Source organism: Pteropus alecto, unplaced genomic scaffold (assembly GCF_000325575.1).
Source record: "Pteropus alecto unplaced genomic scaffold, ASM32557v1 scaffold42, whole genome shotgun sequence".
Taxonomy (NCBI): Eukaryota; Metazoa; Chordata; class Mammalia; order Chiroptera; family Pteropodidae; genus Pteropus; species Pteropus alecto.
Window position 1 is genome coordinate 811,403 of NW_006434825.1, and position 13,133 is coordinate 824,535.

The 13,133-nt window shown below is 38.6% G+C and overlaps 1 protein-coding gene across 1 annotated transcript in view; it reads right to left on the reverse strand.

Annotated features, from left to right (window-relative positions):
* Positions 1-285: 285 nt before the first annotated feature.
* The window catches only part of GAN (gigaxonin), a 56,802-nt gene continuing 43,954 nt past the window's right edge, over positions 286-13,133 (reverse strand). The window contains exon 11 of the mRNA XM_015587768.2: positions 286-13,066. Within this exon, the coding sequence (XP_015443254.1) occupies positions 12,885-13,066 (182 nt within the window). The 3' untranslated portion in view covers positions 286-12,884. The remainder of the gene's footprint in view (positions 13,067-13,133) is intronic.

Below are 13,133 nucleotides of genomic sequence, written 5' to 3' on the forward strand. Positions count from 1 at the left end.
TCTTTTTCTCTTCTGAGGAAAGGAAATTCAAAACCATTTTGGGAGGAAGAGAGCGTGGAGACTTACTCTGATAGGGCTGGAAGACACTGAGGCAGTGACTGCCCAGTATGGCTGCCAAGGAGTTTATCCTAGCATATCAGGAGCCAGGATCCGGGTTGCTGACACCCAAACCACTTAAGCGGTGGCGTAAAAGAGACAATATTCCATTCATAAATCAAGTCAAGCCGTAATGATAATGCTAATTTAGCAGGAACCACTGTAAAAATTAGAACCAATCAGAATGCCTTCCTCATCAAATTGTTTTATTAGGTTAAACAGCTTTAAGACAATTCATTTTGTTCAGTACCCTTCTAGAAAATATTTCAAGTTTTAAATGAACTTCCAATACCTAACACAAAATTACTTTACCGTACACAAATTTCAGATCAAAATACAACACTCTCTGTCTGTTTTCTTACAATTATAAAATCCAGTCAATACAAACTACATAGAAAAGATAAAAACACTTTCACTGATCCTTGGTACAAGAGAACAGCACAATTGCAATATGTTCCCAAAGCACAAGCCCTGTGCTCACGGAAGGGGATCGACGCCCCGTCACCCCACAATAAACTGAAGCATGTAAACAAAGTGCATGCTACTTGATTTAAGAAAGTTAACATATCCTTTTGTGTCAGTATTACTTGTAAACCATAAAGCAACTCTGTAAGAAAGGTTACTAATTCAAAATTACTTTGACTTTGCTAAATTTCATACCGGCAAAGAAACAGAAAATTGCTCCACAGAACAAATACATTTGGACCACAGGACATTTGAGACATGACATTTCAATGTAATCACATTAACACAATTTCTCTACTACACTACTGAATTTGGGGAGTACAATTTTGTAAGTTGCAACTTCCTGGTACTTCAAATATTTTGAACTCTCTGTATAATGTCTTTCATAATGTCTTGCATTTTTCATTGCAAATCCCTGTTTTTCAGTAGTAGATATTTCTTTAAAGATCAGGATACTTTATCACACACAATACAACCTAATCTGAATACATGCTTAAGTAGACTTCTCAACTTGGACTCTTACTAGATGATAAAAGCTGCAGGATTTAAATTAAAAACTATTTTGTATGTACCATGTCAGAAAATATAGATAGGCTCATTAAACAAAGATTTGTGTTTAACATGATAAATTTTGACATGGTATTTTGGCAATTTGGCATTTATATGATATTTATAAAATTTTCCTTATGGTATTAAAAGCAACAAAATGACAAATCAAGAGTGTGCTAAAAACTGGTTCTTGAAAAGAGTGACTGTCACTTATCTGGCACCTGGTACCACACAGGCATCAGCCAATAGGAGCGACACTGGCCATTCTACTGCACCAGGGCCTACGGTGAAGACCGGCCCTGAGTGCGGGAGTCAGAATGAATTCTCAACCCTGTTTTAAGGAATTCCCTTGACATTTCCTCTCGTAGCAGAAGACCTACATCAGTGGTAGAAAACAAACGGATCTACATGTTTATGAGTTATAGATGGATCTCATTTACAGATGGATACAAACATCTTTGTCACCAGGAACACAGTGATAAAAATTTAGTCCGCCAGAGCCTGCGTGAGGTGCTTCTGCAATACAGCTTCTGATGAGGATGGGAGCGAATGGGTAGAGAAGGGAGGTACTTTTGTTAAATCAGCTGATCATGCAGAGTTCTATTAATATATACTGCAGAACTGGCTGCAATGGTTGTTCGAAATTTCTACCGAAGCCACACTTATTTTTTTGATTGTCGCAATTCATGAATGGTAAGATTAAAAACAAAATGAGTATCACTATGTCACTGGTGACTTGGAAGGGTACAGGGTGAGGAACTGAACAAAAGCTGTGTTACAAATGAGTCAAAATGAAATGGTCCCATCGGCAGAAAAATCCACCAACTAGTTACTAAGCAAGTTTTGCTAAATAGCCTGTGCTTCTCTCAACTTGAGACCACTTGGACACATTTCTCGCCATAAAATTATCTACCCCATGGATTTTGGGTGATCGCTGTTTTCATGTAGAACTTGCATTTTGAGGTCTCACATAGGCAGACAATGCTATAAACCCACAGAAACTGAAGGTTTGTTCTTAAGCTGACCATACCCCTTTGTCCCATTTACTAGAGCCTCCATCATTTTTTACAAAGCAAAAGAGTTAAATTCGATGCGCATATGTTAGATTAATAATAACAAATTTATTTTCTGGAATTTCTTCTGAAGCAAAAATCCTTTAGAAAAAAATATGAAAAGGTCTCTCTTTTACTGTAAACAAGCAATTTTAATTTCTTATTCTATACACGGTTTGGAGTGCTTTTCAATCAGAGCTAAAGAACAGAAAAGGAAACAACGGCCTACTCTGCTCTACCAAATGCCAGCTAGCACGGTGCAGCACAGACCCCACATGAGGACACCCGCACAGGCCGGCAAGCGGCCACAGGACAGCTTGTTTATGCCAGTTTCCGGGCACCTCACTCGGAGGACTTGCCTGCACAGTGCCTGCTGGCTGGCGCTGAGGTAGTACGTGTAGCATCTGGAGCCCTGAGGGCTTCCGGGGTAGGCGGAAGGTGAGGCCGACCTGGGCCCCAAGGAAGCTCTTCTAGTCTACAGTCGCTTAAGGAGCCACAGATATGTCGTTGGCGATACCTCAGATGGGGAGAGGCTCTAGGCCTCCCGGGTTCTCACCTAAGAGGAGCAGAGCAGTGCAGACTCTGGGAAGCTACCCCGGGCCTGGGTCACGAGTCTGGCTCTCTTGCAGCCAGGGCGTGCTGGCTGTGGAAAGTGCTAGTCACGAAGCCCAGGTCAGGGACTCTCAGAAGAATGCCTTTCCGACACATATTGTTAGGCTAAGGGTTTGGGAAACTAAGCTTTTTTTTTTTAATTTTTTTTTTTTGAATACATAATTCAAGCAGTTATAAAACCAAGCTGGGAGAGGTATGGGATGAGGAACAGAGGGCAAGGTGGGAATGCGACTGCCAAGAAAAGTGTGTAAAAAGAGTACTCTTAAAAACATTACCGAAATAACCTCTTCCACCTTGACTAAAGTCCCTAAACTGGCACAGGAAGCAGTGCCAGCTGTGGGAAGGGCCCGTTTTCTCAGAGTCCACCTAGTAGCGGTATCTTTGAGTGGCCACGATAGGACACGGGGAGGAAAAACAACGCTGGTTCAAACAAAAGATTATTAATAAGTAAAGACGACTAGGAAACAGGGAGAAAACACATACACAAAAGTAAGAGAAACACAGACGGCTCCCTCCTGAGGACTGGGGTGCCCATCCCAGCTTACGCTTGTTGCCTGTTTAGGGCACATCTTTCGTAAAGCAGGTGGGGTCAGGAAGAGACATGCAGTGGCGGTGCCCTTCCTCTCCCTCCTTACCTGGGAGTAGGCTCCAGTGGGCCTTCACAGAGGAGGGACAGACAAACCATGAGAGGAATCAAGTCCTTGAGAAGTTCTTCTCAAAGGATAGGATACGATTTTTACTTATAAGCTTCCTTAAATCTACAGAGGTACTAAGAGATTTAAAACAATAAGTATATAAAAAGCAAGAATCACTGTTCTAGTGACAATGCGGTTTTAGGGAATCTCTAGAAATAGAGTTCCGAAAGTTCTGCTGAAGGTGGTTGTCGCTGTTGGCCATGGCCGCAATCAAGAGACCGTGAACTAGTGGCCAGGAGAGAGGAAAGGAGGGGAGGAAAGAATGGGAGAGAGTATAGGATAAAGGAAAAGACTCTCCTCCTCAAAAATAATGTAAAAGTTAAAGTACAAACATTATTATTTTTTCTTTTTTATTAAAATGTTCACAAACCTCTTGTCTACAAGGAGCTCTGGAGATCATAATGAATAGCCTGCCACAATGCATGAATGCTCTCACTGACCTAGTCACAGCTGTAGGGAGTCGCCCGTGAGAGTGCTTTCAGAGACGAGCGCTCAGGACCACAGAAGGCATTCATTTTATCACAGGGTAATTCTATTTGAAAGTGCTATAACTGTCCAAAAAATTCTGTCTCTATAGTTTCTGCCTGTTGGCCTGAGCCAGGCACTCTGGAGCTCACTCATCTGCTCATTCTAAAGGCTTCTCCACAGGCCAGAGCCTCAGGCCTTCAGAGGTTCCTGCTACAGCTTCTAGCAGGCCTGCCACTCAAGCTGTCATCCTTTGGGTAGCCTCCAGACTTACTCTGGTCTCTCAAACTGTGGTGCCTGGAACTGGCAACTAAATGCAGTGGTCCAGAGGCCTAGCAATGCAGCACATGCATGGATGGAAGTAGCAGAACAGACTTTTCTAGCTAGCACACCTCTTCTCACACATGTGCTATGACTTTTTTAAAACAGTTGGTTTATGTTCAAATTATCAATGATCCCCCTCCCGCTTTTCTTCTTCTTCAATTAGGAACCATCTTTTCTGGACCTAAACAGAAGACTTTATGTTCAGTCATCTTAATTGACTGTAAAGAGCACTGCAGACCCTAACACCCAACACTTAATCCCTCCCAGCACTTTTCTCTGCCTTTGATTTTTTTTATACAAGTGACTAATAAAAATGTTAAGCTCGAAAACTGTTAGAATACCTCAGTCCATGTTGACAAGGATCTATTCTTGGGTGTGGCTCTTCAATCTATTTCTCAGCCCTTTCAACCCTCTTTCTACTTCCTTTTCTAGTTTACAAAGATAACAAGAATGACTATCAAATGTCTTATTGAAATAAAGATAAACAGGGCATATCACAGAGTAATCAATCTACCAGTCTCATAATCTAAACCGGAAAGGAAGTGATATTATAGAAGCATCAAGTAGTTCATTTTTGTATCACTTTGTTAAATAACCCTTCTTTATTTGAAGGTGCAAAAGTTTTGCGTGCGTGTGCACACACACGAGCACTAGTAACAAATTTCGTTTGTTTGCTTGTTTTTAAGTTTTACATCGCATTGCATCCAAGTTAAGAAAGCAGAGTTTAGATCTACTGATCTCAAACAGAGATCTAGAAAATATCCAGTTTATTTGACCAGTACAGTCTACTTACTACTTTTGATATTTTAGGGGAAAAAATTCCAACTTTGGTAAACAGTGTTAAGTACTATTAGAGGGCTTCATTAGCCAAACTCTGAATTGAGGGTTATTTATAACTATTCTAAACACATGTTTTGGGATGTTTCAGCCATCCGAATCACCTTAAATTTAAATTTTAGAGAAGTAGAAGGAGAGTGGTGGCATAGGTCCAGAAAGTAAATAATGTTATTGACACAAATGTACATTTACTTGTATATCGTGTGGCAGCAGACACAAGACTGAAGAAAGCATGAAGGCCAGGGATATTGACCGCAGAGCAGCCTCTACCCGACAGTAGCTGCCATAATCAATGACTAGAGGCTGAGACGAGTGGCAATTAACAGCCCTCTAAGGCTATAACCACCACCACTATTTGTGTGCAAGGCACCAGCTAGCCCAAGTTCTCACCATCACTTCACTGAATCCTTACGGCCTCCCTAAGAGGTAAACAAATATCCATTATCCAGCTTCCACAAGTAGGAAACTGAGCTTCGTGGTTAAAGGGCTTCTGAAGGTCACAAAGCCGACAGCGGTGGAAGTCTTTTAAAACCCACATGCACCTGGTACCACAAGCCCACACATGCTTATAACCACTAGGTTTGCTCGGGAAAGTACATCAAATGTTTACAGATGTTTTCCTCATAATAATTAAAATACGGGTTGGGGCTTTAAGCAATAAGCCTTGGTTCTCTTGGGAACCACTTAAGGAAATGTCTCACTGCCTGCTGCCAGATCCACATGGTACTGTCCTGCTGTCATCTGAGGAGAATCTCTGTCATTCTACTGCCAGGAGCGAACCCTTTAAAAAGCCCTCTAAAAAGCACAAGGATAAAAACGACATCTTATTAACACATAAGGATGGTTAAGTTTTTAGGTGTTACCTGGTACATAAATTATTCCTAGTATGCTGTTCTCAGGAATGAGCATAACTCTTCTGGATGCTAGGGATAGTGGGTAATTCCTATAAGAAATCACACCTGGAAGGGATGGTCTGTCTACTCGATGGGCCTCACAGCTCCCCTGAACTTACCGACCAGGTAAGTTGACAGATGCTAGGGAGGCAGAGCCCACATGTGCCACATGGAGAAGGCACATACAGGAGAAAGGTGGGGACATTCCACTGACACAGAACAAATCTGATTACTTGCGATTTTAAGTATAATGCACTTCTATGCTGTTCCCACCTCAACCATGCACTTAGGAAACCCTTTCAGAGTTTCATTTGAAAATCTCAGATTATCAGAACTAAAAGGGAAGTAGACTCTAGTAATGAGCCTAGATTCATCAAATATTTTCATCAAAACAAAAGATTCTTGGGAAATAAATTCATGAAAATACACTTAAATAGATCCTTAAACTGCTCACGATAGCACCTTATAGAAAATGAAAATAGTAGCCCCAAGCGTCTAAATTACAAACACTGGGTCAAACTGCCCATAGCAAAATTTCCTGTCTGATCCTAACAAGGATGGAAATTAAGCTCTCTGTTTTACATAGCAGTGGGGTCTAAATATACTACTTTTCTACGTTATGAAAACATAGTCTTTTAAAGACTCTTTAAAGTTCAAGTTGAGTTTCAAGTAATCATTTTGCAGCAGCTCTAGGAGAATTATTGTTCCCCTGATTAAAAGTGCCTATTAAAAAAAATTTGAAAATACGCCTTAGAGAATTGTATTCCTCAAGGCCGCTTACTGCTTGCTTCCAGGCTTTTGTTAAAGGACAGAATGTGTTGAATTCTTCTAAATTGGCAGGGGATCAAGCACAACACTACATAATGAGGTAGTCGAGAACAGAGTTTTTCCTATAAACACAAAGAACAAGGGAATAAGTGCATGTAATTCTCATCCAATTAAACAGGAAATATTATAAAGCAAGCTACATATAGTCATATTTGAACCAAGTTCACTAGTTTAGCTTGAAAAAAATATAACTCAAAGTTCTAAGATATACTTTTTTTGTAATTGATGAATAAGAGCAATAGAATAAAGTACTTAAAAACCTATGATTTGAAATGAAATGCTAAAAGTGAAGTTCTAATAAATATAATTCACCAACCAGAAAGCAAGATAAACCTACATCAACTTGGGGTCTGAATTATCTGAAGTGGCCATTTATTCAGGTCCTATTAATCAGCTCGTGTTCCTCCAGCTCGTCTTATGCAGTGTGTAGCAGACTCTGTGGGCTGTCCTCCTCCTACTCAGAACTTCTCTAATTCACATCACAGTGATTTAAGAATTTACAACAACTTTGTTAAGCTGCAAGGACATTAATGTCAAAAATTATAATTAGCCCAAATTTCAGGGGAGAAGCAATTTAAAAAGATTAGTTTTTGCCCCAAAATAAAAAAGAGAAGGCAACAGACATTTGTCGCTGGATAATTATGCAATGCTGTTTTAGATATTTGATTAAGAGTTTGTTATTAGATGTTCGAAAAGGAAGAAGTTTAAAAATCCAAGCACTTAGAGAACTTCAATGATTGAATTAAAAAACATCAAACTTCCCTAAACGGTACGTATCAGACCAAGAATACAGTCATAACTGAGCTCCTCAGATTTAACAAAAATGAAACTTTTCAATGAGACAGAGTTGATATGTTTAAAATTAAAATAATAACAGACTTACTTCTAAAAAATGCAAAACATTTAAAAAGTTACCAGCTGGCTTGCCAAAAAAAAAAAAAAAAAAAAAAATGTCTATAGTTGAATACTACTGAGATTTCACTGCCAGTAGGCAGGACAAACTCAACCTGAGTTCATGTTCTCCTCAGCTATGAGCAAGGGGTCACTCCTCTTCTTTACACCACAAATTTCTATGATTTCTGAATCAGCTCTAACGAAAACTGCAGGGATTACTAAAAAGCTAGCAAAACACTTTCTTCAACATTGTAAGACAATTTCTTGCCCCTCACTGATTACATGTGGCAAGAAAGGGAAGTATAAATGAAGCTTTAGCTCTTTAACATAACAACAGTTTCTCTTTCATACAAACACTTATTACTTTTATTCTTATGATTTTTTTTTAATTCTAAAATTTCTATACTTAATCGACAAAGAAAACCAAAGATCTTTCAGCTTATATCTGTGCAACTTGCAAAAAATATATTTAGGGGTTTAAGTTGTACCACAAATGATGATTGTATTATTACAAAAATCCTTGTATGCCTAGAAAATTAAATGATAGTCTAATAGGCTGAATGGTTAAAACGATAATCCAAAGGCCTGGATTCTGCTTTTGGTTTCTACTCACATCTGCAGTGGGGAAGGAAGCTGCATCTACTGGGCCTCACAGACTGCTCTCTGTCCAGTGGAGAGCACTGCACCATCACAGAGATGTGAGCATCAAAGAGAACATTCTGGAAAAGATTTTGAGCCCCATATAAAAAGCAATAAATAAAACCCAAAAGTAAATGTGATAAATGTTAGTAGATGTGCTGAGCACAGGGTCTTAAAAATCCTATAGAACATATGGAGACCACAGAGTTCTATGTCACATATGTCAGGCACTTTGCATTTTAAATTCTGTGCTAGTTTCCCACTCTTTATTATGAGGCCAGCTCATCTGTGTACAAAGTTTCTCTTCAAAATCCAGCAAGATAAGTCACTCTCAGAGAGTACTTTTCAGTGCTGTGAAGAACATCACTTTGATCACAAGCATACCATATTCACTCATCAAACATTTACTGACTGTCTACTGTGTGCTAGACACTGGGATTAGCAGATGACTAAGGTAGGAACTCTGCCCACAAGGAGTTTACAATCTAGAAGGAGGACAGTATTACATCTGCCTCACTGTTAAGCTCCCCAGAGATCTAAGCAGAATTCTTAGTAGGCACTCAATAAACGTTTGTTGATTAAACCCAGGGCAGGCTTTTCTGTACCAGAGTCTCCTTGCACCGGCTCCCCAAGGCTCACAGGCTCAAGGGGCAGCCACTGAATGAGAGCAGCCTCCCCCTTCCCTTCCACTGGTGCTTTTTGAGGGGGTCCCAGAACTTTTTAACTCGATGCAATGAAAGTGCCACCTCATTCTTTCCCCCAGATAATCAAATGTTTTCTTCATCTGACTACAGGAGGCCTCCTCTTGAATGAAGAAAGCTAACATTCTAATACTGCAGTGTTTCTAGCACTCCTTGGAAAACTTTTTGGGATCCCTGGTTTGGTACGCTGAAGTAGGAACGCACCAAATCAAACCCCAATGGACCAAGGCAGCTAACATATTTCTCTAAAAACCTCACGTACTGCCATGAGTAACTGAGGTGCCATAGCAAAGACAGCCTTATCTTTACCATGTCAATATAAAGAATGTTATTTCCTGTACACTGCCTAGGGAACCTCTCCTCTACTTACAAATGATAAAAAAAAGGCACTTCTAAAGCACCACTGAAGAAAGTGCCAGCATTAAAGTGGTAGTGCAATATAACAAACTACGTGCTGTCCAACATCCCCCAAATGTTCTTTTTTGGTTGTTACAGTTCGAAAAAAGCCTACTGTTAGTTATCAACTCCTCACAGCAAAATAATGAATTAATGAAATAAACAATAAGTTTAGAAATTTCTCAGGCCAAATCTTTATAGCATACCAACCACTGGTTGGTAATAATCCCACTAAAGCAAAGAAATGCAAACACCAAGTAAAACTTAACTACAAACTACAAATATATTAAATATTTAAACTCAACATGAGTTTAACACAGTAGTATAAACTGAAGGGCCACAGGCTCAAGAATTTATCTGAAGCACCAGGAGACAGTAATATATGTAGTTTGGAACTACAATTCAAAAAGTAAACATATACAGACTTACCAAGTCACATCGCACACGCGCAAACACACACACACACACACACACACACACACATTTCAATCACACTTTTCCCTCACTTTAACATTATCACAAAAAAATAAAAAACTTCATTTTAAATACTTAAATCTTTGAAAAATCTACATTTGGATGTGTTAAACAAAAACAAGCAAACAAACCGACTTTAGACTGTAGCATAGGAGAGATCCTTTAACTATTCACTTACTCTAACCTGAGACAACTTTCCTTCCTGTGGTGGAATAATGAAAATAAATTGCACTTCCCCCAAAGATGTTATATTAAAAATGTTAAGATCTATCCTCAGCCACCAATTCCAACATACACCTGGTAAAAGTGCCTTATGGAAAAAGAAGTATCAAAAATTTATCAAGAAAAGATGTTTCAAGGCATTAGTGGAATGTTAAAACACAAACCTGCATGAAATGAGTTAAAATTTATTTCAAAGTACTGAAATAACTAATTTACAAAAAAAGTCACAATTAATTTTGGGACACAATAACATTAAATACATCCCTATACTTCAACATAATATTTTTATAATTTATATATAGTAACATAAGTTTGGCACTTAGCAGCTTTTGTTGGTTATTGCATCCCATATTATGTGGCAAATTTATTTAAAAAAAATTTCCTAATTTCTGCAGCTACAGTGTCAATAAACTGAATTAAAAAAAAAACAAAACACTACTTTATAAAATGAATTGACCAAGTACTGCAGGCACTGATAATATTGCAGTAGGGACCCATTCATTCCTAAACAATGAACTGTCTCCTTGAAAAGGCCTGGTGTAGACTGGGAAGAATTTTCAACTTCAGAAATTAAAAAAAAAAAGGAGAATAGATGATTGTCATAGCTTTAATAAGAAATTAGTTGCTACTTTAATGTACCCCAACTGCAGCTTCTGAATACCAAGGCTATGTCTGCACAAGATATTTTACTAAAGAAAATTTACTTTTTCAACAACTTGCTTTCTCTAAAACTAATATCTAATTGTAAAAAAAAAAACAACAACAAAAACCCACAAAAACCAAAGTTTCTTTCTTTGAGGTGGCCACATAGCTTGCTTTGATTAAAAGATATCCAAAGTATCTTTGGGAAAGTGTGCAGACAACAGCTGACTGGTACAAGATACAAAGAAAAAAGGCCCGCTTTGATTTACAGATCAAAGTTGATTGTGTTACATGAATGTGGGGCAAATCTGGCCTAGTGCCTCTGATAGAGAAGATAAAAACCTCATACCTTCTTTTACCAAAATCTTCTGCCAGAATAGCGAGTGAACATGCCACAGACAACATTCTTTAGAACCCCCATGGCAAGGCTCCTTTCAGCAACTTTTCTAGCACTGTGTTGACTTCTACTGGGTGTAAACAAACGAACAAACAAAAAAACTGCTCACCCCCTTTTCTGTTCATGGTGGGAAAACAGAAGTGACATTTCATATGCATGTTAACAGCATGCAAACATTCCATAGAAGAAGTTTCTAGAAGAAATTCCTGTTTTCAAAATTTACAACCAAAGGATACACTTATACATTAATCATTACGACAAAACGTTGCTTCTCAGAGCCATATTCTAAGAGAAAGAAAGCTGTAGAAAACAATTAAAAATGAAGAATTCTATACTAAATTGATTAGAAATCTGATATTGCATAAAATTCAAATTATGAAGTAATCAAGCACTTTGAAGTCCCTGATTTCACACTAAGGTGGTATACTTCAAATGGAAAATATCTCACAAGATAAATGCTACTAATGACAGACTTATTTTCCCCCAATAGGAAGTGGAGTAGATTGGGTTGGCATGGGAGTGAAAGGCAGGAAAGGAGGAAAAGATTAATTTGCTCTACTATGAAAAGAATGAAATTAAGTTGAGGTAGTTTATTCTACCGGCCAAACTTTACTTGTAATTTGTCTAAAACTCTTACTAGTGAACAGCACTGAGAAAATTCTACTACAAAGACTAGATTCTTAACACGTTCGCATTCTAAGACAAGTTTTCAAATCCTAAACAGTAGTAAACAAGACTTTGTGTGCTTTCAGACAGATTATTTTTAAAAGTTTTTGATCCCTTTATATTTTGTCTGGACAGTTTGTTTTTGTTTTGTTTTTAGTCACAACAGACCTTTATTTGTCTGACTCAGGTCTTTCTTTTATAAAATCTCCTACTCGCTAATATCCTCATATTTATAAAATGGTTCTGACTGAAAAGGAAGAGTGGCGCTGCATGAGATCCTTCACAACTCCAAGAGTACTACCCCAGAAATGATGGCAAGACGTACCTTAATCTACATTAACACAGAAGTTAGCAACTTCCCTTGAATTCACATGAGGGCTGCAACCTGACTCATTTATTCATTGAGTTTTTACATACTAAGATAGAATGTCATCAAATAGAAATTTTATCTTAGTTTCAATTAATCGTAATATAGTTTTAAAAAGATTATCAGCACAGAGTACTAGTAGTAAATGGAGACTAGCTGGCATACAGTCCAATCTAATATTTTAGGCACAAACCTTAATTTGTTGGGCATGGTTAGGCATATTTCCTTCCAAGTGCAGTAGAAAAGCAGTCTTGGTATGTTTGGATATGTTGATTTGCATATACGAATTTTTGTTTGTTTACCAAAGCCAGGTGCATGTTAGCAGTCAGAAATGAGTTCCCTTCAGGGAAAATGCACCTTAGTATTTTAACTTCAATATTTTACATTATACCAATTCCCACGTCTCTCTTCCTTTTGACATTTACTAGCCTCCATTTGTCTATAGACATATCTAACTGGAGGACTGATTCCTCCCAGGTAGTTTTTCAACAGTTACATGTTCTCCCAAACAAGAGCTGAAGCTCAAGCTTCTAAGCATTATAAAACTACTAGAGTTACCATACAAAGCCCGGCACACGGAGCAAGTTTCGGCTGCCATCTCTGTTCCCCTCACATAAAGCCATGTTATGGTGCACATGGTCAGAAGCTCTGCTTCTGCTCTGCTTCCTCTTCAAGGTGAATGAACACGGATACGGAATAAGCCTTGCTGAAGCTGCAGGCGGAAAAGCTTGCAATTTGCAATACGTAAGGCTGCACACCCGGTGCGGCGAAGGTCAGATGGAAGGAGTGGTTTAGTGTGGTGCCAGGTGCCTGTGCTTCTTTTAAATTCACGCACATAGTCGTAATTGGTACCTAAACCATGAGAATAAGCAAAGGTGAGACAACATGCCTTGGAATCACTAGGAAACTGTTCCAACAA